The following is a 24,315-nucleotide window of genomic DNA, read 5'->3' as shown; positions in this document are numbered from 1 at the left end:
TTGTATTTAATACATCACAATTTTACACGCTGATGGAGAAATACAATCAAATTCAATAAAAAATAATCGAACTGCATTACATTTTCAAGTTATCATTTTATAAGTATATATAAACTTGGTTATTATATTTTGACACCGAACTTCACTGTTGTTTGAGGTATTTATGCTCTGCTAATCAACTGTGAACTTCAATCAAAATTTTATTGAATCAAACCTTTTTACAATAAACATTTTCATATCGTACAATACATTTTTGTTATTGATTCAATGTGCTTGAATGATCTAATTGAATCGAAATCTGATTCGAATCGTTCAATCAAGAAAATGATTGCAAGGTCCGAAGCAATTTCATTTCAATTTATAAATATGTAAAAGAAAAGGGTTCAGATTTTATTAATGTTATCACAGAGTGGAAAATTTGCCTACCTATAATTCTGATTAAAACTAGAGTCTAAAGATTTCTCACTGATAAACTAACGCTTATCAAATGCATAATCCAACAATCGTTCACACATTCCCTGGAACTGCATGACTTCAATATGGAAAAATTTTATGTAAATTATATGGGGCTATGCAATGATTTTAGTATTAGCTAAGGTTAAGGATTTTAATATTTGTACTGGTACTATTTAATCGAGAATGAAATATTCGTGGGATGGAATGAACGTGTCAATTATCATTGTCCGATTGACAAATAGAGTCTTCAGAAAGTTGTTCATTGGAGCAGGAATAAAGTTCTCTACAATGCTATTCCATTCCATCCCATGTTTCCGTTTCATTCTGATTCAAAATTTATTATACTCCATCAATTCCTATTTCACAATATCGACATAATATTTTTCAAGTACTTAAACAATATTCCATACAGGCTGTCGCAATCACAAAAGACACCACCAGCATCACATACAGGTCCGTTCAACCTCCTGGAGAAATCCACACAAGTATGGTTAGGAACAATATCGACACCATGACTAAGATGTTGGAATGGACCACGAAGAACTACCCCAATAAGAGGTGCTTGGGAACGCGACAGATCCTCAGTGAAGAAGACGAATTACAACCGAATGGGCGGGTTTTCAAAAAGGTAAATATACTCATCTGTTCTCCAATAGAATGTTGTCAAAGAATCCCCAAAGTATTCTCTAGTGTTTTTGATAAATATGCTCTTCGTTCCACACAAGTCATTATAAAGAAGCTTCCGATGGAACGAACTAATGGATCAATTATGAAACAATGATATTAGCATATAATGAAAAAATAAAAAAGTTTTAGAAACAGAAATTATAGAAATTCCAGAAAACACTCTGAAACGAAGTTCCTACAATAACCTAGCCTAACCAAATTTTTTGAATAAAGTGCAACGTCCTCTATTCACGGTTTTGTGTAACGTGAACACCCTGTATAACTACAAATCCGAATAATTATTAGTTCATTCTTCATTCCGATAATATCGCAGATATGGACACATTTTTTTTCATTTCAGTATAATATGGGTGTTTACAAATGGAAGACCTTCTACGAAGTGAACACCTTGGCCAGTAATTTCGGCAAAGGAGTTCGCGAGCTCGGAAACGAACCCTTGAAGAATGTCGTTATATTCGCTGAGACCAGAGAAGAATGGATGATCGCTGCTCATGGCCTCTTCAAGCAGAACATCCCCCTAGTCACCATCTATGCTACATTGGGAGACGAAGCAATCGCCCACGGTATCAACGAGACGGAAGTCACCACCGTCATCACCAGTCACGATCTTATGCCGAAATTCAAGAATATTCTGTCACAGACGCCCAAAGTGACCACCCTGATCTATATGGAGGATCAGCTGAGAAAACTGGACCCCACTGGATACAAGGAGGGTGTTCAGGTTATTAACTTCCAGGAAGTAATAGAAAAAGGATCAAAATCGTCCATTGGTGAGTGTGAAATTTTTTTCTTGATGTGCACTTTCAAGCCAACAATTTAGTTTTTTCACATCAAACCTATTGTTTCCAAAATAAATACGTGTTATTCTTTGTAGCTGAAAATCCCCCTACAGCAGAAGATACGGCCATCATCATGTATACCAGCGGCTCCACAGGTGTACCAAAAGGTGTAATTCTCCTTCACAAAAACCTGATAACTACTCTGAAAGCCTTCTGCGACTCTACTATTATTTATGAGGATGATGTTATGATTGGATTCTTGCCATTAGCTCATGTATTTGAGTTGTTAGTGGAGAGTGTATGTTTGTTGAGTGCAGTGCCGATCGGCTATTCTAGTGCTCTAACCATGATTGACAGTGGGAGTAAAATCAAAAAAGGCTGTAAGGGAGATGCTACTGTGTTGCATCCAACTTGCATGACTTCAGTACCTGTAAGTACCTCTTTTGCCTTCTTTGGTTCATAACTACATACAAGAAGATTGGTTGTTAACCAACCAAAATTGTTTGGTTTCAATCCACTATAGCAGATAAAAATATAACAGTTACCTGAAACGTCTATGAAATATCTTGACATCCTTGACATTTTCGTTTGGTTTCTTTCGCGGCCGGCGAAACGCAGCGATTTTCGGTAAACAGCGAGTTCTGTATGCCCTAAATGAGTATATTTTACCTACTCACCTCTGCCACATGGTGCTCGCGAAATCAGTCTACAGATTATGAAAATTTAACGCCAAACATGTGGAATGTCATGAGGAAGAAGAAAAATGCAATCTCCCAGTACGAGAATACTTTTATTACAGGTGGTAAATTTTTCAATATTCAACTTGACGGATCACTTATTTTGGGCTAAAATTATGCTCGCATTGGTCAATCGCATTTCTTCTGACCTTTTTTTTCTCATAACAATCCCTATGTTCAGAGTCGAATTTTCGTGATCTGTATACCGATAAGTGCCTAACTTCTTCATAACTGATTCAGTCCCAAACACATACCAATATATTTTTCAATGTGGAATAAAAAATCTAATGTCTTCACTTTAATGTCTTGAATGTTATACTATAAAAGAAATATATAATTTTGACCCATAACAATATTTCACTCATATATTGACTTTTCCCAATCCTCTCAAGCATTTTCACTATTTGAATTTTTTCAGCTCATCTTGGATAGGATCTCCAAAAATATTCAAGAAAAAGTTAGTAAAAGTGGTATCACAAAAAAAGTTCTCTTCAAATTCGCATATGATTACAAGGAAGCCTGGAAAAGGAGAGGTTATAGTACGCCCTTGATCGACAGGTAAATTCAATCACCATAACTTGTCAATTTTTTGGATTACAGAATTTTTTTTTCCAGAATAATCTTCGGTCCAGTAAGGGCTTTGTTAGGAGGTAGAATGAGGCTTGTTCTAACTGGTGGTGCTCCTCTCTCACCAGAAACCCATGAACAAATCAATAACTGTCTGTGTGTGAAAGTAATTCAAGGTTATGGATTGACAGAAACTTGCTCTTCTGCTACGGTCCAAGACTGTAAGTATCATATTAACCTTCAAGAGCACCATGTATACAGAGTCATCTAATGAAGAATGATTTAGTTTTGTACTCATTTAACAAAAATAATATCAGGAAATGTAGTAACAACATACACAAATCAATTTTATAAGGTTAAGGTTACTTTTTATTTCAGTCTATGACATGTCATTTGGTCGTGTTGGAGCTGCAACTACAGTATGTGATATAAAATTAGTCAATTGGGAGGAAGGCAACTACAGGGTTACAGATAAACCTTATCCTAGAGGGGAAATCATCATTGGTGGTGACAATATCAGTGCAGGATATTATAAGTTGCCAGATAAAACAGATGAAGATTTCTTCGAAGCAGATGGTAGAAGATGGTTCAAGACTGGAGACATTTGTGAGATACATGAAGATGGTGTAGTCAAAATCATAGGTTAGTCAATGAGGAATGCTTTTTGTGCTGTTGATCAATCCTATAAACTGATATTTCATTTTAGATCGTAAAAAGGACTTGGTGAAATTGCAAGCTGGGGAGTACGTTTCACTAGGAAAAGTGGAAGCTCAATTGAAAACCAGTCCCCTAGTTGATAATATCTGTGTATATGGGGAATCCTCAAAGGATCATTGTGTAGCTCTTGTTGTTCCTAATCAACAGCAGCTGATTGATTTGGCTGCTAAGAAGGGTTACACGAAATCATTCGATGAACTTTGCAAAACTCCAGAAATAGAGAAAATTGTCCTTCAAGAATTGGCTGATCATGGAAAGAAAAGTAAGAATATCTCTGATAGAATTTTCTATAACCCACTCCATAAAAATAATTTGGAACTGAAATGCTTGTCAAAAGTTTAAGATATTTTCTGTATCATCTGAAAATTTTTTTAATTACATAAACTTGAAGCCATTATAGAAACCTTTTCTGATTAATCCTGAAGCAAAGGTGCGCCAATATAATCCGCATATTTGAAAAAAAAATGGGTGTTTTTGGGAGAGAAAATTCATATTACAATATCCTTCATTTTTGGCAAGCGGTAATTAGCCTCTACGATTTGAGTTTTCATTTGCAAACTTGTTTTCAGATAAATTGGAAAAATTCGAAATTCCCGCTGCTGTAAAGCTTGTGACTGAGGTATGGTCCCCTGATATGGGTCTGGTCACAGCAGCATTCAAGTTGAAGAGAAAAGATATCCAAGAAAGATATAAAAGCGAAATTAATAGAATGTATGCTTCCTGAAAGCGGAACCAATAAATGTGATATTTTACATAAGTTGTTTGATGAAGATTGATATCCTTCGAGTACTGAAAAGATGCAATGAGCTCAATTACGAAGAATGATGGTAAACAGTAAAAAAATGCTCTATCTTTCCTCTATTATGTGGATATTGTGTATTATTTTTAAGCTAGTACTCGTTCATGTATATATTCTAGATATCTATTGTACATATTTAAATGAAATTTTTTCATAGTAGGATTTGTCTACTATGTTTTTTCCAGTTTTGGTTTCAATTGAAACCTCTATCGACATTTGATTAAATTGTTTTGAAATATTTTTTCCAAGCTAAAATATATGTTCTCTCATTTTACATTTAAGTGAGAACACAGTAGATTATTACCTGTCAAAAGGATCATTATTAAATGTTCCAAATTTTAGGACAGCATTAATTGGTTTACAATTCCAAAAATATATTGTATAGAATTCACATAAAAAGTGAATTAATTTGTGAAATTCATTCAGCAAATGTAGATCTATATAAAAATCGTTGAAATGAAATAAATTCAATAAATCCTATGTATCCCAATAATTTGCCTGGATGTATATTTATGTCTGTCATAATCTTGCTCTTCTAGTTGATGAATTTCATTTTATTTCTTAAGAACAAGAACAATAATATTTGCCAAATTTAGTTTTTGATTCAAAAGTTAGGTTACTCTCGAAGGCAGTAAGAGTGGTGCTTTAAAATAAGATAATTTTTATCGATATACTTCGGAATGGGTTGTAAGGAGCTTAAAGTTTACATCACAATTTTGTAAAAATAGCAAGACTAGATATATCACTTTTTTTATCAGCTAATGAAACAATTCAATAATTTATTAAATGAGTGGATGTATTTAATTCAATAGTGTAAATAGAGCAATTAAAAAAATAAATTTACATGATTTTTATCAAATGTTTCATTCCTGTGCAATCAAGTCGAATCCTATTCTCCTGTCAAGTGTCCCTAGCCACAAATTTCCATGAAGGAGTATCCTTAAGCTTCGAAAAAATGCATTTTGACAACATTGTAATATTCAACAAGGATATTATAGTCCAAGAGCCAGAGCCAAAAAAAGTCTCTGAATTTCTTAAGCCTGATTTTTTCTCAGGTGATTACAAACATAATATACAATAAAATACTGCGGTCAGTCAAGTGGATGTTAGAACATGTGCCTCTGGTGCGCGGTCAAACATGTCTTGATTACCGACATAATGAAATCAATTTGTTAAGGCTGAAACTTTATAAACTTTTGTATTTTGGTATCTAAATCAAAATTATTGATTCATTACAAATATTTGGCGTAATGCTCACCGTCAAATTCCAACGGAGCTATCTCCTACTGACTACGGCTGGAAATTGGTGGATGAGAAATATGAGTGTCATTGGTTCAAAGGCAATCAATTACCAGAACTTGTACAGGATGATATTATTCAACCTTTACAAGAAAATACAGGTATAGAAATATCTTTATCTGAATTAAACAATCACAAATTTATTTATTTTTTAGATTCTGCAACACCTGAGCTTGACGTGTCAGATCACGATAGTGAGAATAATGATATGAAAGATAGATTCAGATGATGAATTATGTGATGATTATTCATAGCTTGTTATCCCTAATGAATTAAATGAATATTAGTTAAAAATGTTTGAAAATCAAGGAGTTCTTACCTGTGCATATACCTGCGTTAGTTGAGTACACTGTTGATTTCGAACGAATTTTATTTCTGAGATTTTAAGGCACAATTGCGACATGGAAGTGCCTTATTCAAATAAATGTGTTACTTTGAATAATATAGTCAGTAGTAGTTACAAAAAATTTTCACGCTTAATAAACGAATTGCACCCTTATAAACGACGCTACGCCTCGCGCTACGCACATTAAAGCTGACTGACCAGCTGTGTCCCGATTGGACGTTGAGTGACTATCATAATTAGCGTTAGTTGAGTACACTGTTGATTTCGAACGAATTTTATTTCTGAGATTTTAAGGCACAATTGCGACATGGAAGTGCCTTATTCAAATAAATGTGTTACTTTGAATAATATAGTCAGTAGTAGTTACAAAAAATTTTCATGCTTAATAAACGAATTGCACCCTTATAAACGACGCTACGCCTCGCGCTACGCACATTAAAGCTGACTGACCAGCTGTGTCCCGATTGGACGTTGAGTGACTATCATAATTTTGATTTAGATACCAAAATACAAAAGTTTATAAAGTTTCAGCCTTAAGAAATTGATTTTATTATGTCTGTGATCACGACATGTTTGATCGCGCACCAGAGGCACATGTTCTAACATCCACTTGACTGACCGCAGCATTTTATTGTATATTATGTTTGTAATCACCTGAGAAAAAACCAGGCTTAAGAAATTCAGAGACTTTTTTTGGCTCTGGCTCTCCGTCTATTATGATGGCTAGTATTCATGTTTGTGGTTTACCAAACGAGGCTCTTTACAGGTTTAGTTAATCATCCAAGTTAATAATAAACATAATATGCAAGCAAAATACTCTTCTGTATGTGTGATTATGAGAAGTTTTTTTTTGTATGTCACAACTCATTTTTAATATCTGTACTAATTTCAATATCTTGTTACAACTTCTGACATTTTAAGTATGCTATATCCCTGTGTTTAGAGCATCTGTCAGTGATTGTCACCATAATGTTTGATAGACCAGGGAATAATGGTCTTAAATCAAAAGTGATTAATGAATTTTATAATACTCCATATTGTAATAAAAAGTAATATTAGTAAGGGAAATCATTTTTTTTCAATATGTGAATCAATTTCTCTTAATGTAGTAATCAAATCGTACAATAAGAAATTTTTTATTTCTTCTCTTATTATTATAACAATAGAAAATCTAAAATGCTTACTCATACATAAAAATGCATTTAAATAATGATTCTGAATAAGGAATGATAATTATTATACATAACTAGGACCTAGTATATTTTCCCCAGATGTGAAGCATAAACACTGAAGCGATGAAAAGGAGGGACATCACTAGAACTGGGACTGGACCTCTGAAAACAAAACACATTTTATAAGCTGAATTAAAAAATAATTCATTTTTTCAGACACGCAGAAATCAGATAAAATTGAAATACAATTAAAGATCAAAAAGTATGCCACTTCTGAAAACCGAATTGAAAATATTTATGGCAACATGTACATAGAAATTCTGAAGCGTTCAACTGTTTCTTCAATATTAACAAGGAACTGGCACAAAAGAACGTGTGAGCGACCGGCCAAATCGCATGCGCGTTCATCCGTTTTATGTCTGCAGTATGGAAAGTACTGTCCACCATAATCTACAAAACATAAGTTTTTTTGGGTAAGACATGACTATCCCAAAATGAACAGCAAATTAAAAGCAATAAAAGTAAACTTGAGGATTAACTAATAAATGTATCAATGGAGATGTTAATGCTTGAAAACCATTCAGGTCTGTATCAGCTGGTTGTTGGTTTTATACTATTCTATACAATAGCAACTTAGTGAGTCTTAAGATTCTCCAAAGAAGTACATACTATTTTCAATGTAAATATATGAATGTTCTAGCTTAGACTCTAAATATTTTCATTTAATTAATGTTTCTGATCTGCATCCTCAGTATATACAAGGCAAACTGAGGTTTGTTACTGAAAAAGTGTTCATTTGTGAAATTGTTTGGGGTCATAAACATGTTGAAAAGCAGTGAAAATGGACTTAAGGCTACTGTGATGGATAAAATAGATTTAATCATTACAATCAGATTTTACCATGTCTACTGGAATATTATATTCTTCCAAAAAGAAGGTGTAAGGGAGAGGCAGATTCTCACTAACAACCCGGTATCTTCATGTCACAAAATTAGAATTGTGGAAGGAAAATGTCAAGTGGGTCAAGATTTTTTCCCTGCTTGTTTCCACTATTCCCAATTCAACAATCACGTTCTCATAACTCAATGCTTATACCATTCAAAAGTTTACTCACACTTTGATTCCAGGAGAATCGTCTGTGTAAAACCTCCACATACCACCAGTACCTGCTCCTGTATTCCTACTGCGAGCAGCAGTTGTTGTGGTTGTTTTTCTTTGTCTAACTGTGCCTCCATTAGTGGATCTGGGGGCTACAGCTTTAGAAGGGGACCTACTTGCTCCTCCAACAGATGTTGCACTCGGTGCTGCAGGCTGAGAAAATGAATAATTGTTGAGATAAAAGGGGAAAATTCTTAAATTCCTCACTTACCATGATGATATATGAATGACTTTTATGTTATAACTTAACTAATATATCACTTGCAATATGATGAACTGAATGAATCAAAGTTTTTGTGTGTGCATTACACAGGAGATCTCAGCACATATAACTTCGTCTCGTCAAACGCATACGCAAACACTTTCACAGACTTGCTTCGAACACGTAGACAGACGTCAGCATGACATTTGGTCTAACCACAGATTACAGAGAATCTCTGTAATCTGTGGGTCTAACCACAGAACGAAAAAAATCAAACATAGAAATACAATGATCCACAGAACACAAATCAACATTCAATTTTTGACAAGTGTCGTGTTCCGGAATAATCCATTTTACTTCTGTGAAGTTATCCACGGGTTTCCAGCCACGGATTATGACGTGCGGTGCGATAAAGGTGGGATAGAGGCAAAGATATTACACTAATCTTTGATTACACATGTAATATCTTTGGATAGAGGCGATTCGGCAGGCGGCGTTGCCTCACCTTTCTTCTACCTTCCTTCTGATCAACAGGAATTTGTGTTGATCTCTGAATTTCTGAATTGAACAAGTATACTGGAGAAAAAAAAAGATACGTATTTTTTGTAATCACAACTTAAATCATTGACCAACAAAAATTCTTTATTTTAATAAACATTTCACAAAACTTTTATGGAGTTTTGTTCCGACATATAGACGAAACGTTTATAACTCAGAAAATAATCCGTGCTCCAAAAAAATTCTTTCAGTGGAGTATTTGTTTTAATGTGCTCTATCAGAATAGATCATAAAATGAATTAAGCCCGCCGTCCGGAACAGTGAAAAATCGAATTTTTGACCCTCCCACGGTTTTCTCAGAGAGGGAAACGTTTATAACTCCTAAAATAATTCGTGCTCCAAAAAAATTCTTTCAGTGGACTATTTGTATTAATGTGTTCTATCAGAATAGATCATGAAATGAATTTAGCCCGCCGTCCGGAATAGTGAAAAATCGAATTTTTGACCCAGCCACGGTTTTCTCAGAGAGGGAAACGTTTAGAACTCCGAAAATAATTCGTGCTCCAAAAAAATTCTTTCAGTGGACTATTTGTATTAATGTGTTCTATCAGAATAGATCATAAAATGAATTTAGCCCGCCGTCCGGAATAGTGAAAAATCGAATTTTTGACCCAGCCACGGTTTTCTCAGAGAGGGAAACGTTTATAACTCCGAAAATAATTCGTGCTCCAAAAAAATTCTTTCAGTGGAGTATTTGTATTAATGTGCTCTATCAGAATAGATCATGGAATGAATTTAGCCCGCCGTCCGGAATAGTGAAAAATCGAATTTTCGGCCCAGCCACGGTTTTCTCAAAGAGGGAAACGTTTATAACTCCGAAAATAATTCGTGCTCCAAAAAAATTCTTGCAGTGGACTATTTGTATTAATGTGTTCTATCAGAATAGATCATAAAATGAATTTAGCCCGCCGTCCGGAATAGTGAAAAATCGAATTTTTACCCAGCCACGGTTTTCTCAGAGAGGGAAACGTTTAGAACTACGAAAATAATTCGTGCTCCAAAAAAATTCTTTCAGTGGAGTATTTGTATTAATGTGTTCTATCAGAATAGATCATGGAATAAATTTAGCCCGCCGTCCGGAATAGTGAAAAATCGAATTTTTGACCCTCCCACGGTTTTCTCAGAGAGGGAAACGTTTATAACTCCTAAAATAATTCGTGCTCCAAAAAAATTCTTTCAGTGGACTATTTGTATTAATGTGTTCTATCAGAATAGATCATGAAATGAATTTAGCCCGCCGTCCGGAATAGTGAAAAATCGAATTTTTGACCCAGCCACGGTTTTCTCAGAGAGGGAAACGTTTAGAACTCCGAAAATAATTCGTGCTCCAAAAAAATTCTTTCAGTGGACTATTTGTATTAATGTGCTCTATAAGAATGGATCATGGAATGAATTTAGCCCGCCGTCCGGAATAGTGAAAAATCGAATTTTTGGCCCAGCCACGGTTTTCTCAGAGAGGGGAAACGTTTATAACTCCGAAAATAATTCGTGCTCCAAAAAAATTCTTTCAGTGGAGTATTTGTATTAATGTGTTCTATCAGAATAGATCATGGAATAAATTTAGCCCGCCGTCCGGAATAGTGAAAAATCGAATTTTTGGCCCAGCCACGGTTTTCTCAGAGAGGGAAACGTTTATAACTCCGAAAATAATTCGTGCTCCAAAAAACTTCTTCCAGTGGAGTATCTGTATTAATGTGCTCTATCAAAATAGATCATGGAATGAATTTAGCCCGCCGTCCGGAATAGTAAAAAATCGAATTTTTGACCCAGCCACGGTTTTCTCAGAGAGGGAAACGTTTATAACTCCGAAAATAATTCGTGCTCCAAAAAAATTCTTTCAGTGGACTATTTGTATTAATGTGCTCTATAAGAATGGAGCATGGAATGAATTTAGCCCGCCGTCCGGAATAGTGAAAAATCGAATTTTTGGCCCAGCCACGGTTTTCTCAGAGAGGGGAAACGTTTATAACTCCGAAAATAATTCGTGCTCCAAAAAAATTCTTTCAGTGGAGTATTTGTATTAATGTGTTCTATCAGAATAGATCATGGAATAAATTTAGCCCGCCGTCCGGAATAGTGAAAAATCGAATTTTTGGCCCAGCCACGGTTTTCTCAGAGAGGGAAACGTTTATAACTCCGAAAATAATTCGTGCTCCAAAAAACTTCTTCCAGTGGAGTATCTGTATTAATGTGCTCTATCAAAATAGATCATGGAATGAATTTAGCCCGCCGTCCGGAATAGTAAAAAATCGAATTTTTGACCCAGCCACGGTTTTCTCAGAGAGGGAAACGTTTATAACTCCGAAAATAATTCGTGCTCCAAAAAAATTCTTTCAGTGGACTATTTGTATTAATGTGTTCTATCAGAATAGATCATCAAATGAATTTAGCCCGCCGTCCGGAATAGTAAAAAATCGAATTTTTGACGCAGCCACGATTTTCTCAGAGAGGGAAACGTTTATAACTCCGAAAATAATTCGTGCTCCAAAAAAATTCTTTCAGTGGACTATTTGTATTAATGTGTTCTATCAGAATAGATCATAAAATGAATTTAGCCCGCCGTCCGGAATAGTGAAAAATCGAATTTTTACCCAGCCACGGTTTTCTCAGAGAGGGAAACGTTTAGAACTCCGAAAATAATTCGTACTTCAAAAAAATTCTTTCAGTGGAGTATTTGTATTAATGTGCTCTATCAGAATGGATCATGGAATGAATTTAGCCCGCCGTCCGGAATAGTGAAAAATCGAATTTTTGGCCCAGCCACGGTTTTCTCAGAGAGGGAAACGTTTATAACTCCGAAAATAATTCGTGCTCCAAAAACATTCCTTCAGTGGAGTATTTGTATTAATGTGTTCTATCAGAATAGATCATAAAATGAATTTAGCCCGCCGTCCGGAATAGTGAAAAATTGAATTTTTGACCCAGCCACGGTTTTCTCAGAGAGGGAAACGTTTATAACTCCGAAAATAATTCGTGCTCCAAAAAAATTCTTTCAGTGGACTATTTGTATTAATGTGTTCTATCAGAATAGATCATGGAATGAATTTAGCCCGCCGTCCGGAATAGTGAAAATTCGAATTTTTACCCAGCCACGGTTTTCTCAGAGAGGGAAACGTTTATAACTCCGAAAATAATTCGTACTTCAAAAAAATTCTTTCAGTGGAGTATTTGTATTAATGTGCTCTATCAGAATGGATCATGGAATGAATTTAGCCCGCCGTCCGGAATAGTGAAAAATCGAATTTTTACCCAGCCACGGTTTTCTCAGAGAGGGAAACGTTTAGAACTCCGAAAATAATTCGTACTTCAAAAAAATTCTTTCAGTGGAGTATTTGTATTAATGTGCTCTATCAGAATGGATCATGGAATGAATTTAGCCCGCCGTCCGGAATAGTGAAAAATCGAATTTTTGGCCCAGCCACGGTTTTCTCAGAGAGGGAAACGTTTATAACTCCGAAAATAATTCGTGCTCCAAAAACATTCCTTCAGTGGAGTATTTGTATTAATGTGTTCTATCAGAATAGATCATAAAATGAATTTAGCCCGCCGTCCGGAATAGTGAAAAATTGAATTTTTGACCCAGCCACGGTTTTCTCAGAGAGGGAAACGTTTATAACTCCGAAAATAATTCGTGCTCCAAAAAAATTCTTTCAGTGGACTATTTGTATTAATGTGTTCTATCAGAATAGATCATGGAATGAATTTAGCCCGCCGTCCGGAATAGTGAAAATTCGAATTTTTACCCAGCCACGGTTTTCTCAGAGAGGGAAACGTTTATAACTCCGAAAATAATTCGTGCTCCAAAAACATTCCTTCAGTGGAGTATTTGTATTAATGTGTTCTATCAGAATAGATCATAAAATGAATTTAGCCCGCCGTCCGGAATAGTGAAAAATTGAATTTTTGACCCAGCCACGGTTTTCTCAGAGAGGGAAACGTTTATAACTCCGAAAATAATTCGTGCTCCAAAAAAATTCTTTCAGTGGAGTATTTGTATTAATGTGTTCTATCAGAATAGATCATAAAATGAATTAAGCCCGCCGTCCGGAATAGTGAAAAATCTAATTTTTGACCCAGCCACGGTTTTCTCAGAGAGGGAAACGTTTATAACTCCGAAAATAATTCGTGCTCCAAAAAAATTCTTTCAGTGGAGTATTTGTATTAATGTGCTCTATCAGAATAGATCATGGAATGAATTTAGCCCGCCGTCCGGAATAGTGAAAAATCGAATTTTTGGCCCAGCCACGGTTTTCTCAGAGAGGGAAACGTTTATAACTCCTAAAATAATTCGTGCTCCAAAAAAATTCTTTCAGTGGACTATTTGTATTAACGTGTTCTATCAGAATAGATCATAAAATGAATTTAGCCCGCCGTCCGGAATAGTGAAAAATCGAATTTTTGACCCAGCCACGGTTTTCTCAGAGAGGGAAACGTTTATAACTCCGAAAATAATTCGTGCTCCAAAAAAATTCTTTCAGTGGAGTATTTGTATTAATGTGCTCTATCAGAATGGATCATGGAATGAATTTAGCCCGCCGTCCGGAATAGTGAAAAATCGAATTTTTGGCCCAGCCACGGTTTTCTCAGAGAGGGAAACGTTTATAACTACGAAAATAATTCGTGCTCCAAAAAAATTCTTTCAGTGGACTATTTGTATTAATGTGTTCTATCAGAATAGATCATGGAATGAATTTAGCCCGCCGTCCGGAACAGTGAAAATTCGAATTTTTACCCAGCCACGGTTTTCTCAGAGAGGGAAACGTTTATAACTCCGAAAATAATTCGTGCTCCAAAAAAATTCTTCCAGTGGAGTATCTGTATTAATGTGCTCTATCAAAATAGATCATGGAATGAATTTAGCCCGCCGTCCGGAATAGTAAAAAATCGAATTTTTGGCCCAGCCACGGTTTTCTCAGAGAGGGGAAACGTTTATAACTACGAAAATAATTCGTGCTCCAAAAAAATTCTTTCAGTGGAGTATTTGTATTAATGTGTTCTATCAGAATAGATCATGGAATAAATTTAGCCCGCCGTCCGGAATAGTGAAAAATGGAATTTTTGGCCCAGCCACGGTTTTCTCAGAGAGGGAAACGTTTATAACTCCGAAAATAATTCGTGCTCCAAAAAAATTGTTTCAGTGGACTATTTGTATTAATGTGTTCTATCAGAATAGATCATAAAATGAATTTAGCCCGCCGTCCGGAATAGTAAAAAATCGAATTTTTGACGCAGCCACGATTTTCTCAGAGAGGGAAACGTTTATAACTCCGAAAATAATTCGTGCTCCAAAAAAATTCTTTCAGTGGAGTATTTGTATTAATGTGTTCTATCAGAATAGATCATAAAATGAATTTAGCCCGCCGTCCGGAATAGTAAAAAATCGAATTTTTGACGCAGCCACGATTTTCTCAGAGAGGGAAACGTTTATAACTCCGAAAATAATTCGTGCTCCAAAAAAATTCTTTCAGTGGAGTATTTGTATTAATGTGCTCTATCAGAATAGATCATAAAATGAATTTAGCCCGCCGTCCGGCGGTTTACGATAATGTGCGAGCTTTGACCTCAAATAAAAAACTGTACAAGGGAGATCGATGGGGATTTTTGAAAAAGTATTTGTTTATGTTTAGGTAACGAAATAAATAACGTATTCGGTATTCTAGACCTGGTACAAAATTCAGCTACCACTAGGGGGCATCATATTCACATCTCAAAAAGGCTAGTGAAGATTTTTCACATTGAAAAAATGATTGGAATATTGAGAATAGAAAATTGTGTTATCTGTTCTCTTAATTATTTAATTGTTCGATGAACGAGCGGATTTTTTTCGGATTAAGTTACGAAAGCATCGGATTTTTTGTCAGATATTTCGGATTATTCCGTCAATTACCATTGGCAACACTGATTCTTCTATATCTCTGGGATTTCTTCCAAAGATGAACTCTCTTTGTTTCTTCACAGAAGTAGATCATAATCAAAGATAATAATATTATTAATATCTTTGATAATAGTACTGTTCTGTGGATTAGACCTTATGCAGCAGTCTGTTGATTTGTTATATTCTGTGGTTCATAGATAAATTGCTGTGGTCGAGTTGGATAAATAATAAAAATGTTTGAAATACATTCGAATTTTTTGAATTCAAAGTATTCCATTTCTACTATCTCTCCAATAATTTGAACAACTTTATTAAGAATTTGCTATAATGGGTTAAATGAAGTAGAAGATGGTAAGATGAAAAGCAGCTGGGTGTAAATCTCGTCACTTGTAACATTTTTATTTTAAAGGAGAAGTCGTGGAAATATATAACCATTTCGGTTTCGGCTTTCATATGCTACTGCAATACTTTATGGGGCTCATTCCTATTTGATGACACTGAAGCAATAGTGAAAAATAAAGATGTTTTACCATCTACCTCAGTCAGCGAAATATTCAAAAATGATTTCTGGGGTATGGATATATCGCTCAATAGTAGTCATAAGTCTTATCGTCCTTTAACCATACTATCCTATAGGTGAGTTTGACTTCTGGATCCTTTGTTTTTATACATTCTGTTTATGGTCGATGGCTAATTGCTTAGCAATAAAAAGCAGTTACTACTACTACATTCTGTTTTTTGTAGGTTGAATGTGATCTATTCTAATAATGTATTGGATTCATTCCAATTTCATGCAACAAATGTAATTTTATATGGGATTTTATGTCTATTGACTATACCAGTTTTTGAACTTTTTTTAAAAAAAAGGAAACATGAGTATATTAATGAAATTGCGTTCATGTCTAGTCTCTTATTCACAGTACATCCTGTTCATACTGAATCTGTTGCTGCCATTGTTGGAAGGGCTGATATTTTAGGATCTATATTCTTTTTAGTAGCTGTTTTATTATATCATGGATGCTTACAACAAAAATCAGTATTGTTATTGTGTATAACCTTAATAATTACTGCAGCAGCTGTGCTTTGTAAAGAAAATGCAATCATGGCCTTGGTGAGATGAATCCTCTGTCAATATAGACTATCTTATTTTATTAATTTTTAGGGTATGTGTATTGCCTATGACATTTTTCTACAAAAGAAAAAGTTAAAGACATGGATGAACATGTTGAATTTATATTTTATCTCAAGAAATCTCATTTTAATCTTATTTGGAATAATAATTTTATATTACCGATTGAAAATTATGAATTTTGAAGGTCCAATATTCACAAGTATCGATAATCCTGCTGCTTTTTCTGGAAATTTATTTGTTAAGGTGAACTATATTAATTTTATTGAATATAAATTAATTTTCTCATTCTTGAAAGTGCTTTTTCATACGATTTTTCTAATGGTAATGGCTCTCTCAACTTTCAGCCAAGACAGATTACTTTAATACCAGTTGCTCTTTCAGGTATTCACATACAGCTACATTTATTTTCTAAATTTTCTTATCCTAATTTGGCCAAATTGGTTATGCTTTGATTGGTCGATGGGTTGTATACCATTAATTGAGAATTTTTGTGATATTAGAATTATTGTTGTCATTTCCTTCTGGATCTTTTGGTTAGCAGTCATTTATAAATATTTTAAGAAGATTTATAAATCAGGTTTAATGTAAGTTGCTTATTTCCAACTTGTCAATATAAATTTATTGCCATTGTTTTTAGAGATGGTTCTGCCATGGGTATTTGTTTAATGGTTCTCCCATTTATACCTGCATCTAATTTATTTTTTACTGTTGGTTTTGTTATTGCTGAACGCACATTATTGCTTCCTAGTGCAGGATTTTGTTTTCTGATTGTAATTGGATATTTCAAGTTGAGTCAAACCTTCAATAGCGAAAAGGTATGTTCAATTTAAGACATACATCATCAGTCATAGTATATCATAATTATTTCTAGGTTTTCAAAAATCTTTTTTATATTTTTTGTGTGTTATTTGCAAGTCGAACAATAATGAGAAATTTTGAGTGGTTGAAAGAAGAAACTTTATTCTCATCTGCCCTAGAGGTATGTCCTTTGAATGCAAAAGTTCATTACAACATAGCTAAAGTAGCAGCTGATCAGAATCTCAAAGAGTTAGCTTTCCTTGAATACAGGAAAGCTTTGGAATTGAACCCTAACTATGAACAAGCAATGAATAATTTGGCCAATCTCCTTAGGGAGGAAAAGAAGTATATAGAAGCTGAAAGTTTGCTCAGGAAATCTCTTGATGTCAGGTAGTCTATTCATATTTTGAATGAAAAAAATGTATGTTAATATAAGTATTGGTTAGGCCGAATTTTGCTGCAGCCTGGATGAACTTGGGGATAGTCTTGACAAATTTAAATAATAGCAAAGAAGCTGAATATTGCTACAAAACTGCCATAAAATATAGAAGCAGATATCCAGATTGCTATTATAATCTTGGAAACTTAGTGAGTATTAAATGGTGATTATTGTTAAAATTAAAGCTGATACATAATTAAATTATTTAGTATCTAGACCAAAAACGTAATGAGGAAGCATTGAAAGCTTGGGAAATGGCGGTATATTATCGTCCAACACATGTTGCTGCCTGGAGCAATACTTTGGTGCTATTGGATAGTATGAAGCGCTACAAGGATGCTTTAAATTTGGCTCAAACTGCTCTCAGCCACAACCCATTGTCACCAGCTTTACATTTCAGTATTGCCAACACTTTGGGAAAAGTTCAAGAATTTGACAGGGCTGAAGCTCATTTTTTGGAGGCAATTAATTTGAACCCGAAAAATGCACTCTACGTTTCAAACTTAGGTATTGTACACCGATTATGTGGATTTGAAATATTGACATAATTTTTTCAATAGGTGTGCTGTATCACCGTTGGGGTAAATTGGATAAAGCAAGAAATATGTATCAGAGAGCCCTTAAAATCAATCCCAACATGAAGACTACTCAATTGAACTTAAAGAAACTTAATAGGAGATGAATGAAATTAACATGTTGCAATAATTTTGTATTTATTGTGGCTATACAAATTACAGTATTCATTGACAATTTCTGTTTTCACTTTCACAAAATTGACTAGCCTTAATACCACTGGGCAAAATCACTAAGTAAAAGCATCTCCAACTATTCTGTGAATTGATTTTGTAGGCCGAAATATTTTCCATTCAAAGGAACTTATGAATAAATAAAATAAATAATACAAGGCTATATGGGAACTTGGTATTTTTTGTGGGCGGTGTGTCATGTTTGAATATCTCAATAGGCATTATAAAAGCAATAGTATTTTTCTGAATGAAAAGCACAAGACACACTTATCTTGATTAGTGCTTTCCAGACACTAATTGGGGGCACACCAAGCCAGTGCACCACTCATAACCACATCAGCAAAGGAGGACTGCACTTTTTTGAAAACTGATTCTAAAAAATACCATTAAATCGCCCAAAACAAATTCCCACAATGAAGATTTAGCACAGAGTAATGAAAGAGGATACTATAATAAATAAATAGCAGACTGAGATTCTTCGTTGATCTAAGATCAATCTTATATCACATAACACTGGATATGATTAATCACATTTTACAGATTATACTGAATAGAGAAACCTAACAACTATTTCTATCACAATATTGAAACAACATACCCAATAAAAAAAATAATAAATATAATTTTTAACTTCAGAAAATAGTAACTCTTAATAAAAGTACAAAAATGAACAAGCAAAATTAAAGCTGAAACTTCATGGTAAATCTATGTGAAAACAATCACATGAGACATCGAAGGTCTTATATTTTCCAAACAAACAGCTGTACAATAAACTTTGTACTTACGTATTGTATCAAATTTACATGTTTGGCTGAATAAGTGTAAGTGACAGTTATCGCATGCTTTCAGTTTGTTTGCTTGTGCTTGGATTATTAGGATCGAATTCATTATCTTTAGTTGATAAACCTTCTAATTGGGAGGGTAATTCTGAACTTGTTACTAGTGAATGATCACTAAGTATGTCAGGTAGAGCGTTTCTTCGCCCTGTACGACCACTACTCAGGAAATCATTTAAATTGTGAATATTTGGGTTAGCGGAGGAATCTGAAGATGAAGATGGCTGATCTTGGGATGGGTTCATCATGACCATCATTTTCTTCACTGAAAAGGATAAATCGAATTACATTTAGTAATCAAGTAACTTCATGGTATCAGAGCATTGTCAAACCAAATTAATGAGGAAGTTTATTAATATATGTATATTATGTATTATCTATTCATCAATTTATAATTCATGTATGTAGAGATGAGAGGGCAATCAATCTCTGATTATGGAATTTTATATTTTGTCCAACGTTAACTGTCCATCAAAGGGATTGAGAAATAAGTAACACATGCTTAAATAACTAAACTACTACTAAAAGCAGATATCAAAGAGTAGATATAGCCAATAGTTAATTAAACCAGGCTAATTGGTATAATTTTCATTGAATAAGTTTTGTATATCAAATGTTTCGCCATTATATTATCTCCTTCAGGTTGATGAAAAGAAAATTTGCTGTGAGCTAAACATATGTAATTATTCTTAAAATAAAATTATGAATTATGATTTTGAGTAAACGAGTCATATTAACGATAGACATGCAGTTAGTGTCGAGAAAATATTAAAGCTAATTTAGAAGCCTCTTGTTATGAAGCTGCAGGTTTTTAATGGTCGGCAAACTCCTACCTGTAGCTTTAAGATTACCCTTTTTTCTTTTTTTAATGGTTCTCTTAATAGAATGCATAATAATCTTTTCAGTAAATTGAATTTTAGGCATTTTTTGCATGGAAATGACTCGTAATAAAAAAAAAACGAACTATTTTTTTGCTGTGGGAAACGCGGAATACTCAGTTACGTACATTTCAAAATACGTTTATATTCATAATTTCATAACTTTTATTTCCCAATAAACAAATTTCATGCAAAATCGACGACAACGAAACCAGAGCACAGAACCAAAGCAACAAGCAGAGACAACTGTGCTTTAGCTTGTTTTGTTTTGACAACTGAAATTTTATTTTCACATATTTTATTTTCACGGTGCATAAGAAACAGGTGCCATCACCAAAGGAAAATCTTCGTTATGACTTACCTGTAGTATTAACAAAGAAGTTCCTCTTTGGTAGTAACGAACGAATGAAGATATCTTTCCGCAGTGGTTATATTCTTGAATACATCCAACCTCTTGTTTTTTATGAATGAGTGAATTTGGCAGTTTTTGGTTTTTATTTGTGTTTGACGTTTGATCTACTCTGACGAGTGAAGTTATCAATTCAAACAGACATTTATACTTTGTAGGTTAATTTAAAAAATGGTAACTGAATTTTTAAATAATTTAAGGAACTTGAAATCACTAAAATTATTGAATTTGTAGTCTAGTGGCATAATTCTAGCTGGTCTCGGTTTAGCAGCTGTTGGATATGGTGCAAGATTCGCACTTCGTAGACTGCCAGGTGTGACGAGTACGTTCAAACAGACCCTAGAAAATTTACCCAAATTCGATGCAGAGTCAATGGCTAATTCAAAATATTACAAGGGTGGCTTCGATCCAAAGATGAATAGAAGGGAAGCTGCATTGATTCTTGGTAGGTTATCAAAAGTTCAGTTGAATTGAAAGTAAAAAAAAATATTTTCAAGGTATTACGCCATCTTCTAACAAACTTAAAATAAAAGAGGCTTTCAAGAAAGTTATGGCTGCGAATCACCCAGATAGAGGTGGATCCCCCTATATCGCGTCCAAGATTAATGAGGCAAAGGATTTCTTAGAGAAGCACAGTCGATAATGCAATAGCAATTTATTACATGTAAAAAAACAATGTAAAATGTAATGTATATAATTCTAGTTGAAAAATAACTTTGATATCATCTTTGGTTTTGTGTTTTACTGTATTTCAATCTGAGCTTTTGTAGTTCACTATCTGTAATCTTTCCAGGAATCTTGAAAATATTCTGCAATAAGAAAATTAAGCAATGATTCATCATTATGTTGGTGTTCAAAGAGAAATAGAGTCAGTTGGTCAAGTAGAGAACAGCGCCCAGATTACTAAGATGCCTGTGGCCGATGTCTAGGAAGTCAGGTTTCTGAGGGGATAGCTCCGAATCCCCTGCACCTTTTCGTAATTCTCTCAGTTGTCATTCTTGAGAATTCCTTTCGAACCCTTTCTGCCGCCTCTTAGCTGCGCGGAACGGCTTGAAAGAAAGTGTCGAGAGGCTGGGTCAACTACTTGATAGTTACTCAGTTCTCAAAATGCAATCACTGAAAGTTTTTCATTCCTGAATGTATTGAAGAAATCACAATTGGGAATCATTAATTATTAAGGTATAAGTTTAGATTAGTGCCCACCTCCGATTTTGTCGTCGATTTTTTCTTAGATAAAGCATTGTATAAAAAATCGATTGGTACATGTCTCAACTTTAGGAGACTTGTAGTTTGGGAGATATGATTTTTTTGAAGTTCTTATGAAATATGCGAATATTCGGTATAAATTAGTCGAATTGTAACATTTTCCCTGTTTAGCGCTTAAATAACTAAGTGTAATCGTTTATGCGTTTAATTAATATCTTAAAATGGTATTTTCATGTACAAATATGATTTTTCACTGTCCCAACCTAAAATAACCTAACCTAACCACAAAACCATTATTTATATTTTCATCGAAAAATGAAAAATTTCCCACATTTTTCGGCATAAACTAACTGAAAACGTTAAGTCATCGAGTTATCTTAAGGCTAACATTCGAATTCATTGAAATTGATGAAAAAATCGAAGACAAAAATCCAAGGTGGGCGCTAAAGTAAACAGGAGCCATTATTAAATGAACATAAATAGGTCAGAATTTGTTGCAAGAATAATATTTGGAATACTTATAACTGAATTAGCAATTGACAACAAATTTATGTATCTGTGCATTTATTCCCTAACAAGCTTCGTGAAACTGGGCATTATAAATTGAAATTTATATCACAATAAGTTGAGTAAAAAAGAAATAATATCAACAAAAAAAACTCACCGTCATAAATTGATGGCAATCTACTACTTCCTTATGATTCCTCATCTCTTTAAAGCATGCAATTAATTCACTCAATTCTTTGGTACGTAAAATTTCAACTTTATGTAACTTGATCAATGTCAAACCTACTCGGAAAATTATTTTAGATCCTTCGTAAAATATGCAATCCCATATTCTCAGAACAGTTTCAGTCGGCAGAACTTCAACGAAGAGACAAATAAACCACTTAGTAGTTACCATTGCCCAAGGCATTCCTATTTTTTGTATATGTCTGTGAACTTCTGGGTCAAACTTTTTTACTAACTCATCTAAAACATCCAAATCTACAAGAAGACCAGACATGTTTGTTACTGAATATTTTGGAAGTATATTCTCAACAAGCTCTTTCAAAAGCCAAAATGATACTTCTTCATTCTTTGTTGCAAGTAGAAGCATTCCAGTGATATAGTTCAAACCTTGACAGTATCCTTAAAAAATACCAACAGTATGAATTAATTATCATTCTCCATCAATAAGGATATTGAGAAAACTCACCAACTTCACTATTTTGATGTGCAAATGTTGCCAAAACATTGAACATTTGTTTAATGAGATACTCCTGACTGATAAAATTGATATTATCTGGAAACGTTCTAGGAAGATCAATTTTTATCATTTCAATCAAAGCTGGATTACCAATATTTTTTTTGAGGTCAGTATAAGAAATGGAATTATTTTCTTTGCGAACTTGTGCTCCTGAAACTTGCATCCACACTGTGGGTCTTAAATCTATGGGTACACCCTTTCTAATGAATCTTTTCAACTTGTTACCTCTGGCGTATTTATTTTTTCCTTTTAGTGTTGCCCATCTTAACCCTCTCTTCACCAAAATATGCATATATTTCTCCATGAACTCTGCATGAAGTTGATAATTGAAATTTTCAGGTCTTTCGAAACCATATTCATCCACTTTACTGAAATAAATTTATTAATAAAGTATGTAATGTATAGAAATGGTTTGCTTTAATGATGGGATACCTGAACATGGGTCGAGCCATTTTCGATTAATTCTAAGTTATTTAATGAATTAATACTGCATACATTCATGTCTCTTCAATATTATTCATTATAGTCTAAAAAAATATGAGTCATGGATGAAGATTTCCTCCATTTGATGAGTTAACCCATAGTTCAACTTTAGTAGACTCTTCTTAATCACCTCATTCACCTTTTTTTTCCGCCTACCTGAATCACAGATTATAACTTTGTTATCTCTATGGTCAAACAGGATCTTGGTTATCTGCATGGGCGTAGATAGCCAGGGGCCAGGTAAGGCTAGGCATTGCCGCCTCCAGAATTCTCGGTAGCTTTCTACCCCAGATATTCAAATCGGCAGAATTTTCAAAATAGCAAACTTAACACTACATATAGCGAAAGAAATCGTTGGTGTTAGCTTAGAAAAAGAGATAAGGGGCATAGGAAGAGAAAAGTTTTTGTCTCTGCGAATAGAGAAAGTCTCTTGTTTTTGATGGTTAGAGACATTTCGCAAACAACATATTATTTGATGTTCTGTGGTATGCGAGGGACACCTGCGGAAACGTTAGTTGAAATCAGTTTCAGAAGTTGACTCTGTACAAGGAGATATATCCTATATCTCCTTGGACTCTGTCAGTATACAATTTATATTCATAGATTACAGTATTCTGTGGTTATTCTGCTGATAGTATTGAGCAAATAATGGATTAGCTAGCATCAGAGTATAACTAAAATAATTTTTTTTTCAGTTGTAGGTACTCTGTCATCATCTTTGTTCTTGCAGTCGCGAAAATCAAATGGATCTCATTATACCTAGGTGACTTTGATTGTATTGAGTATT

General features: G+C 34.2%; 6 protein-coding genes across 15 annotated transcripts in view; 3 read left to right on the top strand and 3 right to left on the bottom strand.

The window, feature by feature from the left end:
* LOC123312569 (long-chain-fatty-acid--CoA ligase 4) overlaps nt 1–5,596 on the top strand; it is a 35,909-nt gene extending 30,313 nt beyond the window's left edge. For all 8 annotated transcript variants that reach the window (XM_044897065.1, XM_044897070.1, XM_044897069.1 and 5 more), the window contains 8 exons: nt 869–1,084; nt 1,484–1,913; nt 2,018–2,352; nt 3,078–3,217; nt 3,275–3,447; nt 3,605–3,868; nt 3,933–4,205; nt 4,513–5,596. In XM_044897065.1, the coding sequence (XP_044753000.1) occupies nt 869–1,084; nt 1,484–1,913; nt 2,018–2,352; nt 3,078–3,217; nt 3,275–3,447; nt 3,605–3,868; nt 3,933–4,205; nt 4,513–4,667 (1,986 nt within the window). In that variant the 3' untranslated portion in view covers nt 4,668–5,596. The remainder of the gene's footprint in view (nt 1–868; nt 1,085–1,483; nt 1,914–2,017; nt 2,353–3,077; nt 3,218–3,274; nt 3,448–3,604; nt 3,869–3,932; nt 4,206–4,512) is intronic.
* A 1,911-nt stretch (nt 5,597–7,507) lies between these two features.
* On the bottom strand, nt 7,508–9,122 carry LOC123311285 (protein transport protein Sec61 subunit beta). Its single transcript, XM_044895168.1, has 3 exons — nt 8,929–9,122; nt 8,674–8,870; nt 7,508–7,721 (listed from the first exon to the last, which is right to left on the bottom strand). The coding sequence occupies exons 1-3, from the start codon at nt 8,929–8,931 to the stop codon at nt 7,634–7,636; spliced, it is 288 nt and encodes a 95-aa protein (XP_044751103.1). The 5' UTR covers nt 8,932–9,122; the 3' UTR covers nt 7,508–7,633.
* Nucleotides 9,123–15,537: 6,415 nt separating this feature from the next.
* Nucleotides 15,538–18,471, top strand: LOC123312399 (protein O-mannosyl-transferase TMTC4). Its single transcript, XM_044896794.1, has 10 exons — nt 15,538–15,703; nt 15,762–15,988; nt 16,097–16,463; nt 16,515–16,727; nt 16,866–17,068; nt 17,122–17,299; nt 17,356–17,672; nt 17,729–17,870; nt 17,931–18,228; nt 18,282–18,471. The coding sequence occupies exons 1-10, from the start codon at nt 15,701–15,703 to the stop codon at nt 18,401–18,403; spliced, it is 2,070 nt and encodes a 689-aa protein (XP_044752729.1). The 5' UTR covers nt 15,538–15,700; the 3' UTR covers nt 18,404–18,471.
* Nucleotides 18,418–20,462, bottom strand: LOC123312402 (cAMP-dependent protein kinase inhibitor beta-like). 2 transcript variants are annotated; one of them, XM_044896800.1, is made up of 2 exons: nt 20,137–20,428; nt 18,418–19,568 (listed from the first exon to the last, which is right to left on the bottom strand). In XM_044896800.1, the coding sequence occupies exons 1-2, from the start codon at nt 20,234–20,236 to the stop codon at nt 19,300–19,302; spliced, it is 369 nt and encodes a 122-aa protein (XP_044752735.1). In that variant the 5' UTR covers nt 20,237–20,428; the 3' UTR covers nt 18,418–19,299. The 2 variants fall into 2 exon arrangements, 1 of the variants encoding a protein (XP_044752735.1); XR_006537619.1 differs by having other exon boundaries at nt 19,429–19,568; nt 20,310–20,462.
* Nucleotides 20,463–20,629: 167 nt separating this feature from the next.
* LOC123312403 (mitochondrial import inner membrane translocase subunit TIM14) lies at nt 20,630–21,321 on the top strand. The gene is made up of 3 exons (XM_044896801.1): nt 20,630–20,764; nt 20,825–21,035; nt 21,088–21,321. Exons 1-3 carry the CDS (start codon nt 20,762–20,764, stop codon nt 21,231–21,233), a joined length of 360 nt encoding a protein of 119 aa, XP_044752736.1. The 5' UTR covers nt 20,630–20,761; the 3' UTR covers nt 21,234–21,321.
* Nucleotides 21,230–23,714, bottom strand: LOC123312401 (growth hormone-regulated TBC protein 1-A-like). 2 transcript variants are annotated; one of them, XM_044896798.1, is made up of 4 exons: nt 23,478–23,712; nt 22,995–23,413; nt 22,461–22,927; nt 21,230–21,399 (listed from the first exon to the last, which is right to left on the bottom strand). In XM_044896798.1, the coding sequence occupies exons 1-4, from the start codon at nt 23,495–23,497 to the stop codon at nt 21,313–21,315; spliced, it is 993 nt and encodes a 330-aa protein (XP_044752733.1). In that variant the 5' UTR covers nt 23,498–23,712; the 3' UTR covers nt 21,230–21,312. The 2 variants fall into 2 exon arrangements, with proteins under 2 accessions (XP_044752733.1, XP_044752734.1); XM_044896799.1 differs by lacking the exon at nt 21,230–21,399 and adding an exon at nt 21,427–21,706 and having other exon boundaries at nt 23,478–23,714.
* Between the last annotated feature and the right edge of the window lie 601 nt (nt 23,715–24,315).

This window comes from Coccinella septempunctata, chromosome 4 (genome assembly GCF_907165205.1).
Source record: "Coccinella septempunctata chromosome 4, icCocSept1.1, whole genome shotgun sequence".
Classification (NCBI taxonomy): domain Eukaryota; kingdom Metazoa; phylum Arthropoda; class Insecta; order Coleoptera; family Coccinellidae; genus Coccinella; species Coccinella septempunctata.
Note: the sequence above shows the minus strand (reverse complement) of the source record. Positions and strands in the feature narration are given on the sequence as shown.